Here is a 14,197-nt window from a genome sequence, read left to right as displayed (position 1 = left end):
TTGTTTGAAGGAAAGGCATTGAAGGGATTATGTGGGACTAAGTACAAAACAACTATGCAACTCTTTAGAGTTAAATTTACTAACCTGTGAACTGAACCTCACAAGTTCAGTATGAAAACATGACATGAATTGAAGCCTGCAGGCTTAGCTCTGCTCTAATAAATATCTCATTTACATTACAAATAACTGTGTCATGGGACCCAGTTAAAACACAATTTCAGTTTGTGATACAAATAGAACATTAGCCATATTATAACCAGGTCAGGAGACAATCACATTGTAAACGTGTCTGCAACATGGTTATATTTGTAGTGTAAAGGAGCCATAGTCCCCAATCAACTTATTTCAGCTAGAACCTAAATATTGCAGCCTAACTAACATTACTAGAACTGTTACTAGATCTCAGTTGTATATTCTAAAAATATAATATACTAAGCAATATACATATCTCGCAAACACGAGATCCTGAAATGCTAGCATGAAACTTGCTCACAAACATTCCCCAACCCGCAAAAAAACTTTGTATTAAAACAGGAGTTTATCGTGAAAGAGGGAGCAAAGAGAAGATCTAGACCAGCATAAGAGATCTCAATGAAAACACAGGTAAGGAGAATTTCCTTCTCTTCCATCTATGCCAATACATTTCGGACCTCCCAAATCAGTGTAGTGCCAAACTGTAAGAAGGTTGCCTGCAACACAACTACAGAACAACATATACCAGTTGATAACTGAACATAAATCTGTGGTGTTCAGAGCAAATAAATACCGTAGAATATGTAACCCAGGGAGCTTGGCACATACATCTCCAATAACAATGAATACATCTTCTCAGCCCATGACAGTTAACTTTCCAGTGCAGTGGACTTTGTCTGCAGAGAGTCAAGCTTTCAGACTTGACACTTCATCCACTTGGAAAGAATTGATTTAGATGATGCACGACTTCACCACCAAAACCTCTCTTTATTTTCCTTCTAGGGCGGAATAAACAGAGGATAAACAGATGTCCCACAAGTCTTAATTCTTTGGCCATTCAAGAGATTAGCAGCATTCTCTTAAAAGTGAGAGGGGCCTCTTGAACTTCTTGGGAACAGTCAAAATCAGAAATTAGCAACATGCCACAACCCAACTGACCAGACCAAGAGAATTTGTATTCAGATGAAAAACTGGATCCTGACCTTGAGACAGGAGATCCAGAGTACAGGTAATAGACTTAGGTTTCAATGCAAGGAATGGAGGTGAGAGAAGCAACCAGCCCAAGAAGAATTTATTAGCTTGGATATGATTTTGTCACAGTAAAATTAAATATAATTCACAGCCCAGTCACAGTAAAAAAAAAAAAAAAAAATTCACGCTATGATGATGGCAACCTTCTGGACCCTGCTGCTGAGGATTAGTAGTTCATTAGTTCACTTTGACATAGTCCCCTTTGCAATGGGACTAAATCAAAGCAAACTGAAGAACTGCTAATGCGCAGCAGCGGGATCCATATAAATGGCAACAGTTCTGGGACCCTGGTGACCTTTCATTGCAGAGTTGAAATAAATGGCCAAATACATGGGTTCCATGAGAAGTGGTGACCACCATGATATAACTGTATCTTTAACTATTAGTATCACAGGAACTTTGTCCTTTGTTTTCTTAAAGGACCCTTGATAGCAGGTGTGCCAAAGGCAGATGCATATTAACTTACTTCAGTATAGAAGAAAACATCTATCAAGGAACTAGAATCTTTGCACCTCTAAAGCAAAACTGAAGGCATGTATGTCTCTCCTTTGTGACAAAATCTGTGATTGATTGACTAATGTCTTTTAAAGATTATTTGTGTAAAACAATGTAGTTTCTGACTTCCAAATCTGTTGATAGAAAATTAAGGGTCAGAGGTATGACCAGATATCTGACAACCATTCACAAAACCACACAATGTCCTAGTAAGACACAAAAGAATGAATGCAATCCTGCCATCTGATATAATGTGCGTCCACAGTGGTGCCCATGAAGACTTATCCAGCAATACATGATCTGGAGAAAGAAAAGCTCAAAATGAAAGAATGAAAATTGAACTGTTCTCAGCTCTAAAGACATTTATATGAAGTTTTGACTATGGTTTTTAAGAGACCTAGGATTCTTCATTGGGTTCTCTCCAACCTATGACGAAAGCATCTGTCACAGCTACAACTAATGAAGAAGGACTGAATGGTACTTTCTGAATTTTTTTTCCTGGTACTATCCACCCCAGTAGAGAACCTTGGATAGTTCAAAGCACAGTAAAAGTGCACTGTATATTGTCCTCTTGATTTTGATATACTGTCCAAGAAGTACCCTGCAGAAGTTTCTATCCTGACACTGGTAAACAATATCACTTAAGTGCAAGAAGCCATGTAAATCTCAAAAATCGAACAATCCATATGGCTTTCAATGAAGTCCTTCAGAGGCATTGATCCCTGCATCCCTTGACATCTCTCTCTTTGGCAGACTCCAGAACAGCCCCTATAAACACCACAGTCTAAGTTTATGTAAAAAGAAGGCTTTTCTCAGTTTCTCATTTTGTACTGATAATTCCGAACACATTTCAATATAATCCAAGATTTATTCTGACAGTCTGAATGGAGACGGACTGATCTTTCATCCTGTCAGCAAACATGAGGAACAATCTAGAAGAATTTCTGAAGGGCTTTTTTCTAGATAGTAGGAAAAAACCCTGACAATATCAAAAGTGTAAATTATAGCTTCTCCCTAAATGGAGTGAGGCTTAGAGAAGATTGGTAGGTGGATTATTTGATTAAGAGGAAGTCAGCCACTGAGGTCTGTAAGTCATTTTGCAACCATGGAAAACTGCATAAAGTGGCCTGACCATAATAAGGGCTTGAATCTCTCCTATCCTTTTGGCTGAGGTTATGGCCAGTAGGAATGTGGTCTTCATAGAGAGGTGTTACAAAGAGCAAGTCAGCAAAGACTCAAAAGGGGGTCCCATTAAACCTGTTAGAACAATGGTGAGATCTCAGGAGACAGACATGAATGAGACCTTAAGAAATCTAGACACTGAGAAAACACAGTGTGACCCTCCGCTGGGGGGATAGTGAGCAGAGATCACCAAGAGAAGCACTCTATGGAGCTAATGAAAAGGTCCAAAGGTCCTACTTTAAGGCAAGTAGGCAGTCCAGGATGGCAGACAGAGATGCATCCGAGGGAGAGACAATTCTCCAAGGACCAGATAGAGAATCTCTTCCATTTAGCAGTATAGTTCAGTCTGGTGGAGTCCTTTCTGCTGAAAACCAGGATGTTTTGAACTGCTAAATAGCAAAATCTGTCAGTGGATATCATCTAGCCAGCATCCAGACTGTGAGATGGAGAGATATCTATAGGTGCGGGACTTGCCCCTGCAATTGCCTGCTAATATCCAGGTATGTGAGAGCGTGGTTGAAGCCATATTGACAGGTTCATGAAGTCTGAGAACCAAAACTATCTGGGCCACTCCAGGGCTAGGATCATCATTTGAACTGTGTCTTCTGTGATCTTCTTGAGGACTCTGGGTATCAGGGGAATTGGAGGGTAGGTATACATGAGTCCCAGTGCCCATGGAATCAGAAAGGCAGAGAGCTCGGACTGGCTCCCCCTCTGGAGCATTTGACATTCTGGTCGGATGCAAACAGCTCTAAAGTCAGGCACTCCCATCTGCGAAAGAGGTCTTGCATACTGGGGTTCATTAATGACCATACATGATTGCACTGCCAATCTACCAGGGGCCAACAAGTACAGGGTGTCAAGAAGTTAGTGCAAGAGACCCAGGGGGGTTTCGCCCAGGGCCACTTGCAGGTTTAAACTAGTATAAATGGGGGATTCTCTGTAACTTGAAGTCTTACAAGCATGATTTCAGGACTTCACTAACTGAGCCAAAGGTTATGGGTCTATTACAGGAATGGGCTGGTGAGGTTTTGTAGCCTGCAATGTCCAGATGGTCAAACTAGATGATCCTGATGGTCCCTTCTGGCCTTGTAGTCTATGAGAAGAAGTCACACAATCTCAACTGGGGTTTCCAGAGTGTCAGCCATCCTCCTGAGAAGTTCCTCAAAGATCCAGTAATCTACAGGCTGGTTTAGAACCACCATGGTAACTGCCTCATTAGGTGAAGAGGATGAGATCGCTGTTGGGACAGGTTGGCCTTCAGTTTCGTGTAAGTCCTTCTACTCGCTCTCTGCATCAGGTACATGAGGTGCCAGTGAGTGTGGTGACCATCTTGAGGTCTATGAGGGCAGGGTGACCTTGCTCTAGTTGTCTGAGAGGCAGTGGGATCCCATTCCCCACCTTTGGGCCCAGAAGGGGCCTGACTGCATGGGATTCTGGAAAAACAAGGTTCAGACCATGAGAGGTACCATGCAGGATATTGCTCATGGTTGTTCCCACAGGAGGGTTTACAGGGACAGTCTCTGAATGCCTTTTCAGACAGCCTAGAGTTGTATGGGTCTAGGGACTAAGGCAGACGTATCACACTGGTCCTCCTAGGTAGAGGAGAAAGAATATACCATCCTCCAAGGGTGGTGTAGATCACTTGAGAATTTGAAAGTAACCAGCAGCTCCTGTGCTGGAAGTGCTGATACTAGCATAGGAAGTTTCTTAGTGGAGGACAACAATGGAGGGGCAGGTTGGTCCTATACTAAATCTACTAGTAACATGAACCACATTAGTACCACAAAGAGGCTCCGGGGCAAAGACTCAGGAAGAGTGGTCGGTACCACAGAGCAGAAGTCAGTATTCGTTTTCAGTATTGAAGGCAAACTATCTGTCAGATCACACTTTTCTGGTGCCAGGGCTTACAGTGTTGGTGCCAGGAGGTCCAAAGAGCACTTCTATACTGTTGGTTTCAGTGCAGAATGTGTCTGTGCTGACTGTTTCAGCGCCGAGCACTTTGATCCTCAGTCGCCAGTACCAAATATACCGACAGGTTCTGGAACATGTGCAGAGGCTGGTCAATGGCTGCTTGGTGCTGAGGCATCAGTAGGACCTGATCTGGGCCTCAAACTGCCTCCTAGGCTGGATCTGCTCAGATCCAGAGAGGGAGGATCTCCTTCTCTAGTCACCTCAAGAGTGATGCTCCTTCCATCCTCTCTCATCAAAGGGTTGGGCTGAAGAGATGAAGGAGGTACTGACCAACTCCGTACCACTGAAATGGAACTTCCTCAACCTCAAATGGGCTCTGGAACCCACAGTAGACAGATGGCTTAACTGGGGAGCTCTGAGAGGTGGTCTGGTAAAAACAGTCTTCTTGCCTTCCAGTGCCAAGAAAGCCCTCACTGAGCTTTTGAGGAGGAAAAGCTTGAGTGAAGACTCCCTGGACTCCGGCTTCTTTCCAAAAAGCAGCTATAGAGCACTTTCATGATATGTGCACTTGCCCCAGACAAAAGAAGCACTTGGAGTCTCCATCATTGATGGGGCTCTTTCCACTGAAAGAGGGGAAGACCTTTAATCCAGGGGATTTGTCTCCACCATGGACAGGCAGGTCCTGGTTTCGAAGGCAGCACATGGACTCGAAGACCCTAAAATCAATTTTTTAAAGTCAATGGACTAAAAGAATAAAACTATAACTATCTATCTTGAAAGAAAAAGTGTACAGCATACAGAGATGCAGACACTATAGATGTTCTGTATCATAGCCATGAGCAGTAAGAAAGAACTGGGGAGTGATTGCTGCCGCACTGCTCTTTTATCCTCAGCTTCAGGGTGACCAGAGGGCTCGAAGGTGCAGCATGGCCCCAGAAGACACTGTTATTCAAAAAAAGAAGAACAGGAGGACTTGTGGCACCTTAGAGACTAACAAATTTATTAGAGCATAAGCTTTCGTGGACTACAGCCCACTTCTTCGGATGCATCCGAAGAAGTGGGCTGTAGTCCACGAAAGCTTATGCTCTAATAAATTTGTTAGTCTCTAAGGTGCCACAAGTCCTCCTGTTCTTCTTTTTGCGGATACAGACTAACACGGCTGCTACTCTGAAACCTGTTATTCAAAAGACTCTGATCTCATTCAGATGTGTACAAGAAGCGGAATATTTGTGGACAATCATTCAAAGAACAGATAATTTACAAAAATTGAAGCAGCAATATTAGATCTTGCTGTTCATAATATAGCACAACAGTTATCCTCTTTTAAAACAGGTGCAGTGTATAAACATTTATATATTACATTTAATAAAATTAGCAGTTAAAATACTATGTAAGAAACAATCACCCATAGACGGCACAGTCCAACCCTACATACTGTCATTTTTTTTTCCTATAACATAAAACCAACACCCAAATATTTTACAAATCTGTAATTCCAGCTCTGAATTCTTTATTTCCCAAAATGTTTGTGTTCAAACTTTCTCCAAATACTTTTAATAAGCAATCTAACTGACAACAAAAAAAACCCCACACCTCTGTAGAACACCAACATTGTAATACAATGTCTGAAGGAGCACTACTTTGGCTTTGTTCCCCTTCCAGCGAGCAGTGTTTTACAATTGTAGACTGAAGTAAGATATAGTATTATTACACTTTCTATCAACTTCAGAATAAGAAGTTTTAAAATGTAACATACAGCAGCTCAGAATCTTCCAGTCCTCAACATTTCAAACATCTATCATTCCACAGCTCATCTCATGATGCACTCAAAATAACTTCATTCTGAATACAGGATGATCAACATACATAAAATATGTAATTTATCCACTTTGATCTCTGTCCTAACCATATAGGTGGCTCTGAGATTAAGGAGTTAATACTTGATAAATTCTGTTGCACAGTAACAAAAACAAAAAAACCCATGACACTTATTTCCTTATTAAACATGGCCACAGATTTCGATCCACACACATAAGTATTTGAATTTGCCCAAACATGATAACTATCCCATCTCTATGCGGTCACCATTAGCATGGTATGATCTCCCAAACATGCTTATTCACCAAGGTGCTTGTGGTAGCCTTAAAACAGGAGTGGATTCTCAATACTGTTTTTGGATATCCTTATGCGAGCACTTAGGCCGGGGTATACCACAAAATATTGTTGGCATAGTTATGTCACTTAGGAATGTGAGAATGTAAAACTAATTGCAACCAAGCAGTTACATTCCTGCTCCAATCCAATCCAAGGAATCTACTTTGCTTCATTTGTTTTTTTTCCCCATTATGTATCCCATTTCATGGGATTTGAGGCTTGGCCATAGTAATGCCCTTCGGGTTGAAACAAAATATACAAGTTTTGAGAGATCCACATAGCCAAAAAAGCGTATGATTTCTGGAAAGGTTTTGAAAGATATTTTTTTTTTAATCACACTGATTTTAGAACTTCCAATTTAAAAAAAAGCTCCAAAACAAAGCATCAGCTTGAAGAATGGCTGTATATTGCAAACAGTTGAGGGCTACATCAACTCTTGTGAAACCCTTACAAAATCTAGGTCCAATAGTGATTAAAGATGAAGTAGTGTTAACTATTTTCTTGCTTAAAATAGTTTGTCAGATGCATACTTTTGTTTTGTTTTTTAAATAGTGATCAAAAATAATACATTATTTTAACATTAAAATTTATATACAAATAATTACACAACACATCACAACTGGAAATCTGTAACTGGGAAAAGTATGAAAGGAGGAATATTAACAAAAACAAGGGGACTTAAAATAAAGCAATATGCTTTCCCAGCACTTTGACTGCCTGGCCATCTATTTAGAGAAAACTGGAAAAGAATCTACATTCAGGAAAGCGGTTTTTCTACTGGACATTTCAAACTATAATTTCTAGAAAGTAATCTCCAAAAGATCAATGATTTCTACTCCTTTTGTAAATATGTTTTATGAAGGTTGTAATGATGCAGTTTTGGGGGATAGGAAAAAAATCCAAAGAAAGAATAGAACATCAGAATATCAATATAGATCTTTCTTTCTACAGGAATTTCAAAACTAGAATCACCTGTATGCATCGTCTTCTTTCAAGTCTCATATCATCCTGTGGGGGTGGGTGGCAGGGGAGAGTCCAGCAGCAAAACACAACACTGTAAAATGAAGAAAAATAGATTAGAACAAGAGGCAAAAATACAAGATGCAATTACCCTGATAATCCATTTCTAATAAAGGATCTAAGCTTTAAAATCTTTGGGGACGGAACAGTCTTTTTGCTACGTGTGTGTACAACGGGACCCTAGTCACTGGCCTCTAGGTGCTAGTGCAGGACAAACATAACTTCAAAGAAATCGTATATTTACATGGAAGGAAGAAGTGCCTACCTGTTACTGTATAAAATACTAGAAATCAGGAGACCTGGGTTCTATTCCCAATTGTAAGTGACAAATCAGACAGTGCCCAACTTTCAGAGATGACCAATTTAAAATTTTTTTTAGAAGTAAAATGATTTAGAACCATTAAATTGTGCAATGCTATGATGTAATTTTAATTACCCTTAGTCTTCATCCCTCCACACATTTCCTTTTTTGTATGTCAAATTCACTTATTGCATTGTGTTTCAAATTAAACTGAGCTTCTAGGATACGGACCATCTCTTACTACATATGAGCACAATGGCATACCCATCTTGACTGAGGCCTCTAGACACTAATAGAATAATAATTTTAAAAGTCCACATTTCATCATTTTAAATCTGGAGGTGTATGGGATAACTAAAACTTGATACTTTAGAATTTAAACTTGTGTTTAACTTTAACTGTTTAAAAAAAGAAATTTAGAGCATCTAGTGTTTAAAGTACTACATTTTACTACTGGATCGGACAAAAGACAGGAATCAAGCAACAGAGTTCATGAACTATAATTAGCACCATAGAAAACATTTTCACCACAGCTTCACTGATGTTCTATAACAATCAAAGCATTCCTCAAAGAACAAATTTAAATAAAAGTTTTAAAAGGATCAACTATCTTTGTCATACACAAAACTTTGCATCAGCAAACAGGGCTACATGGATTCTTTTTATTATAATTTTTTACTTATTACAGATTAACTTTGTTTGCTCAATACTGTTGCACAAGACTCAATGGAAGCTTTCATAAATGATTGAAAGACTGTCTAGCTTAACAGCAGTTTCTGGAAGGACCTCTATTCTCTATAGAAAGACTATTTTGTAACTTCTAATAGCAATTCTCCTGTAGCATACACCAAATCCCTATATTCCTCCTTACAGATCTAGGGCACAGCAGTCAAAAACGTGCAACATTTAGATCAATAGTCCTTGATACACTGATGCCAATGGGTCTACGTTTAACATGTAAATCTGAACTTGAGAAGCATACATTCTTAAAATCCCATGCCCTGATATCCCTAGCCTCTGACTGCCAGAAGCGGGAGTGGACAACAGGGGATGGATCACTCAATGATTGTCTGTTCTGTTTCATTCCCTCTGAAGCCAATGCCAGGAAGACAGGATACTGGACTAGATGGACTACTAGTCTGAGCCAGTATGGCCATTCTTACCTTCTTAGAGTAGAATCATCCGAGACTACATAACAGCAAAATCAAACCACCTAACAAACATACAATTGACCAGATATTGGTGTAGAACCCAACAGAAAATCACTCTCTTGTGCTCCTTTATTCTATATCTGCAGCAGCCTATTCTTGGAGCTACATTGACAATGATGTTGGTTCATACAGACATATTATAGGGAAACAATCTGCCAAATTTAAAAAGATAGCATACGTAAATATATAGTATTTTAAATGGAAAACAAAATTAAGTAAAATGCCAAGGACTACTAATGTGTCAAAATATCAATAGTAAGGACCCAAGCTTGCAAGTTCTATCTACCCTTACTTTCTAGGACAAGATCCTGAATACATACTACTGAGGGAATTCAAAATTATGGTTCTTACAAGCAACTGTAACTACCCTGAACATACATTTTTGGTATTACAGTATAAAAATCTTAACTTTTATTGTTCAATATATACATGTAAGTTACGATAATACACAGTAATACAAGATTACATGTGTGAAAAGTGGCCAAGTTATAATTGCTGTGGAAGCCATATGGTGAATTTGATTCTCGTACATTTAAAAAAGTACATTTGTATACTTTACTGCTTTCAAGGGTGCCAGGGACAATGGCATAGGTTCTCATATATTTTTATGTATAAATGGAACTAAAAAGATAAAATAAAACCTCAACCATAAGAATGCATTAGCAGATTTTTGCATTTAAAATCTTTGTATATTTTGTTTATAATAAATTTCAAAATTACTGGTTGTTTCCATCCTTAAAGACCTAACAAGAGTGATACTCAACCAATATTTGATCACACAAATACAGGGTAACGTGTTTTATCTAATTTACAAAGTAAAATTTATCCGAACAACCAATACATAATCTAAGGTATACACTGAATCAAACATTTAAATAAAAATATTACATACATTTTATATCAATGTGTAAATCAATATAGGCAACTCCAGTTTTACACAACCTGCTTGCTTGTATACCTGGTGCACAGTACATTGAACATTTAGTAGAAAATAGCATACTGCTCACATTATTTGACTTTTCAAACAGCTTACTTCTAATCCAAATGTCTTCAAACAAGTCAAAAGGCACTAGTTTTTGAAGGCTAGGTGGTTTGGTATTGTGGAATAAGCACATTAGCTGGATGTTCCAACTAAGGCTAGGTCTACACTGGGGGGGGGGGGGGGGGGAACGATTTAAGATATGCAAATTCAGCTACGCAAATAGCGTAGCTGAATTCGACGTATCCTATTCGACTTACCCCACTGTGAGGACAGCAGCAAATCGACCACCGCAGCTCCCCCATCGACAGCGCTTACTCCTCCTGATGAGGTGGGAGTACGCGCATCGATTCGGGGATCGATTTATCCGTCTATATCAGACGCGATAAATCAATCCCCGAGAGATCTATTTCTACCTGCCGATCCGGGCAGGTAGTGTAGACTAGCCCTAAAACAATCAGCAGTGGATAGGTCATCTCTAGGTTTCAAAATTAACCACCCATGCAACTGAAATATTCTCTTTTTAGGTTATTTTGTACATTTTACAAAGCTGTGCCTGGGGTCATTTTAGTGCGAGTCTTTTGCAGAGCAATATTGGGATTAAAATAGGTGAATACAACTAGGTTTCAAATTGGTTGCATCCCTTTCAGATATCTACAGGCTTTGAGTGTTGGCCAGTTCAAGACTGGTCTAATTCACCTTAAACTTGACTGACTCATAGTTAAGGCTGAAAGTTTGTCATGGAAGTCACAGATTCCGTGACCTCTGCAGTGGCCGGTGCAGCGGGCCAGAGGGCTGCTGGGCCTCCCCCTCACCCAGCAGCAGCAGGAGTTTGTGTGGGGCTCTCAGTGCTGGGGCATGGGAGGGGGTGAGGGCCCTGGGAGCTTAGCTCGGGGGGTGGGGGGTGGGGAATACTTCCTGGAAGTGGCGACATCCCTCGGCTCCTAGGGGGGAGGCACAGCCTGGGGGGCTCTGCGCACAGCCTCCGCAGCTCCCATTGCCACAGTTCCCAGCCAATGGGAACTGCGGAGTCAGCGCTCGGAGAGGAGGCAACACGCAGAGCTGCCTGGCCACGCCTCTACCTAGCAGCGGAGGGATCTTGCCACTTCCAGGGAGGTGCGAAGTCAGCTAGGGAGCCTGCCAGCCCCGCCAACCCCCTCCCGCCCTCCCAACATCAGCGCGGGTTCCAGGCCGCCTCCCTCCCACTTCCCCCCTCCCCCAACCAAGCACCTGCAGGGGGTTCCAGGCCGCTCTCCCCGAACACCCCCAAGGCCGCCCCCCTCCCCCAGATTTAGTCAGGGGTATATAGTACAAGTCATGGACACGTTACAGGCCATGAATTTTTGTTTACAGCCCGTAACCTGTCCATGACTTTTACTAAAAATACCTGTGACTAAAAAGTATCCTTACTCATAGTTCACCCATAACACAAGCTTTCAATTTAGTTTATATTTTGTATGTTCATAGCAAATTTTTATATACATTTCTGAGTTAAATATTTTGTAAATTTATGAATGAGCACCAATAGATCAAACTTGCAAAATTGTTATGAAAATTTACCAAGTCTAACACAGTCTACTTCACCATTACCACCACTCTGATGGTGAGAAAACTAAAATTTTAACTCACTGTTCCAAAAGAGATTACTTGCCCTCAGTGAATAAATTTTGTATGACTAGTTTTACATAGTATTTCACGTTTGTATTTTAAATCGGACTTCAACTTGAGCTGCAGTTCTGATAATGACAGTATGTGTAGTCAGTCTCTACTGTGCAACACAAACATATCTTTCTTATCCGAGTTCAACCCAGGCAAAGAGAGGACTAATATGATGTGTAGCTATCATAGTAGAAGCTAGAAAGACGCCATCTATGCCTGTTTATTAATTCAGGTGATGCTATTCTGAATCTTTTAAAAAGTCTGTTCTGTAGCCACATATCCCTCAAGTCACACAAAAAAGTAGTAAATATTTTGAAAATAAATCCCACATTGTCCAGTTAATATGATTCTAACTAGAATTAGCTTTCACTACTTAGTCCCTTGTTATTTTCACCTCAAATACAGGAAACAATACAAAAACTGTGTAAGGATTAGCAAGCGTTTTTGATAGCTAATCAAAGGATAGAATAAATTTCTAACTAGGGCTATAGTTCTAGAGATTATTAATAACCATCTCAAGAAGAAAATGAAATCTTTATTAGTAATCTAGTGATTCTAGGTATATGGAATTCCAGCAGAATTTTTTTATGCTCCTATCCTGACAACATATAAAAATGTTAAGTTGGCTTTAGTGATTGGTTGACTAGACAATGTACAATAAAACTGGGGACGACAGTGGAGTTTTATGTTGTTAAACGAAAGCAGTATAGTCAGGTTTATAAGCATGGAGTTAAGATTCTGGTTACAACAGCAAGTCATGCTGCTCTGTTTACATTCCCATCCCCCATGCAGTGGAGGCAAAGAGATGCTTCAGCAGCAGCTGCCCATCCCCCAGCTGTATCAGCTGAAATATTCAAAACTACTGTTTGACTGCCGTTGAAATCTTAAACCAACATGCTTGTCTTAGCAACGTTTAATGAGCTTACTGAATATTACAATGACTATTAAAGAGTTATGTTTATGGGATAATTGGAAACATTTCCATCTGAAATTCACATTGGAAACAAGTTATAATTACGTTTATGAAATCTGGATACTTTGCAGTAGGAGTTATTTCTGTGTGGTGGTAAATGAATATATTTTAGCTGTTTAAGTAGTGGAAGTTGCTCAAACTTCTTCATAAATGATCTGGAGAAAGGGGTAAAAAGTGAGGTGGCAAAGTTTGCAGATGATACTCAACTGCTCAAGATAGTTAAGACAAAAGCAGACTGAAGAACTTCAAAAAGATCTCACAAAACTAAGTGATTGGGCAACAAAATGGCAAATGAAATTTAATGTGGATAAATATAAAGTAATGCACATTGGGAAAAATAACCCCATCTATACATACAATATGATGGGGGCTAATTTAGCTACAACTAATCAGGAAAAAGATCTTGGAGTCATCATGGATAGTTTTCTGAAGACTTCTACGCAGTGTGCAGCGGCAGTCAAAAAAGCAAACAGGATGTTAGGAATCATTAAAAAGGGGATAGAGAGTAAGACAGAGAATATCTTATTGCCCTTAAATAAATCCATGGTACGCCCACATCTTGAATACTGCGTACAGATGTGGTCTCCTCATCTCAAAAAAGATATACTGGCATTAGAAAAGGTTCAGAGAAGGGCAACTAAAATGATTAGGGGTTTGAAACGGGTCCTATATGAGGAGAGATTAAAGAGGCTAGGACTTTTCAGCTTGGAAAAGAGGAGACTAAGTGGGAATATGATAGAGGTATATAAAATCATGAGTGACGTAGAGAAAGTGAATAAGGAAAAGTTATTTACTTGTTCCCATAATACAAGAACTAGGGGCCACCAAATGAAATTAATGGGCAGCAGGTTTAAAACAAATAAAAGGAAGTTCTTCTTCACACAGCCAACTTGTGGAAGTCCTTGCTTGAGGAGGTTGTGAAGGCTAGGACTAGAACAGGGTTTAAAAGAGAACCGGATAAATTCATGGAGGTGAAGTCCATTAATGGCTATTAGCCAGGATGGGTAAGGAACGGTGTCCCTAGCCTCTGTTTGTCAGAGGGTGGTGATAGATGGCTGGAGAAAGATCACTGAGTCATTACCTGT

General features: G+C 39.9%; 1 protein-coding gene across 4 annotated transcripts in view; it reads right to left on the bottom strand.

Annotated features, from left to right (window-relative positions):
* Positions 1 to 14,197, bottom strand: part of DYRK1A (dual specificity tyrosine phosphorylation regulated kinase 1A) — a 136,158-nt gene that overhangs the window by 81,247 nt on the left and 40,714 nt on the right. For all 4 annotated transcript variants that reach the window (XM_065590474.1, XM_065590484.1, XM_065590481.1 and 1 more), the window contains exon 2: positions 7,942 to 8,023. Coding sequence is in view for 2 of the 4 variants with exons in the window: in XM_065590484.1 (XP_065446556.1) it covers positions 7,942 to 7,951 (10 nt within the window). In the remaining 2 variants the exon portion in view is untranslated. The remainder of the gene's footprint in view (positions 1 to 7,941; positions 8,024 to 14,197) is intronic.

Source organism: Chrysemys picta, chromosome 1 (genome assembly GCF_011386835.1).
Source record: "Chrysemys picta bellii isolate R12L10 chromosome 1, ASM1138683v2, whole genome shotgun sequence".
NCBI classification, from domain to species: Eukaryota; Metazoa; Chordata; order Testudines; family Emydidae; genus Chrysemys; species Chrysemys picta.
Note: the sequence above shows the minus strand (reverse complement) of the source record. Positions and strands in the feature narration are given on the sequence as shown.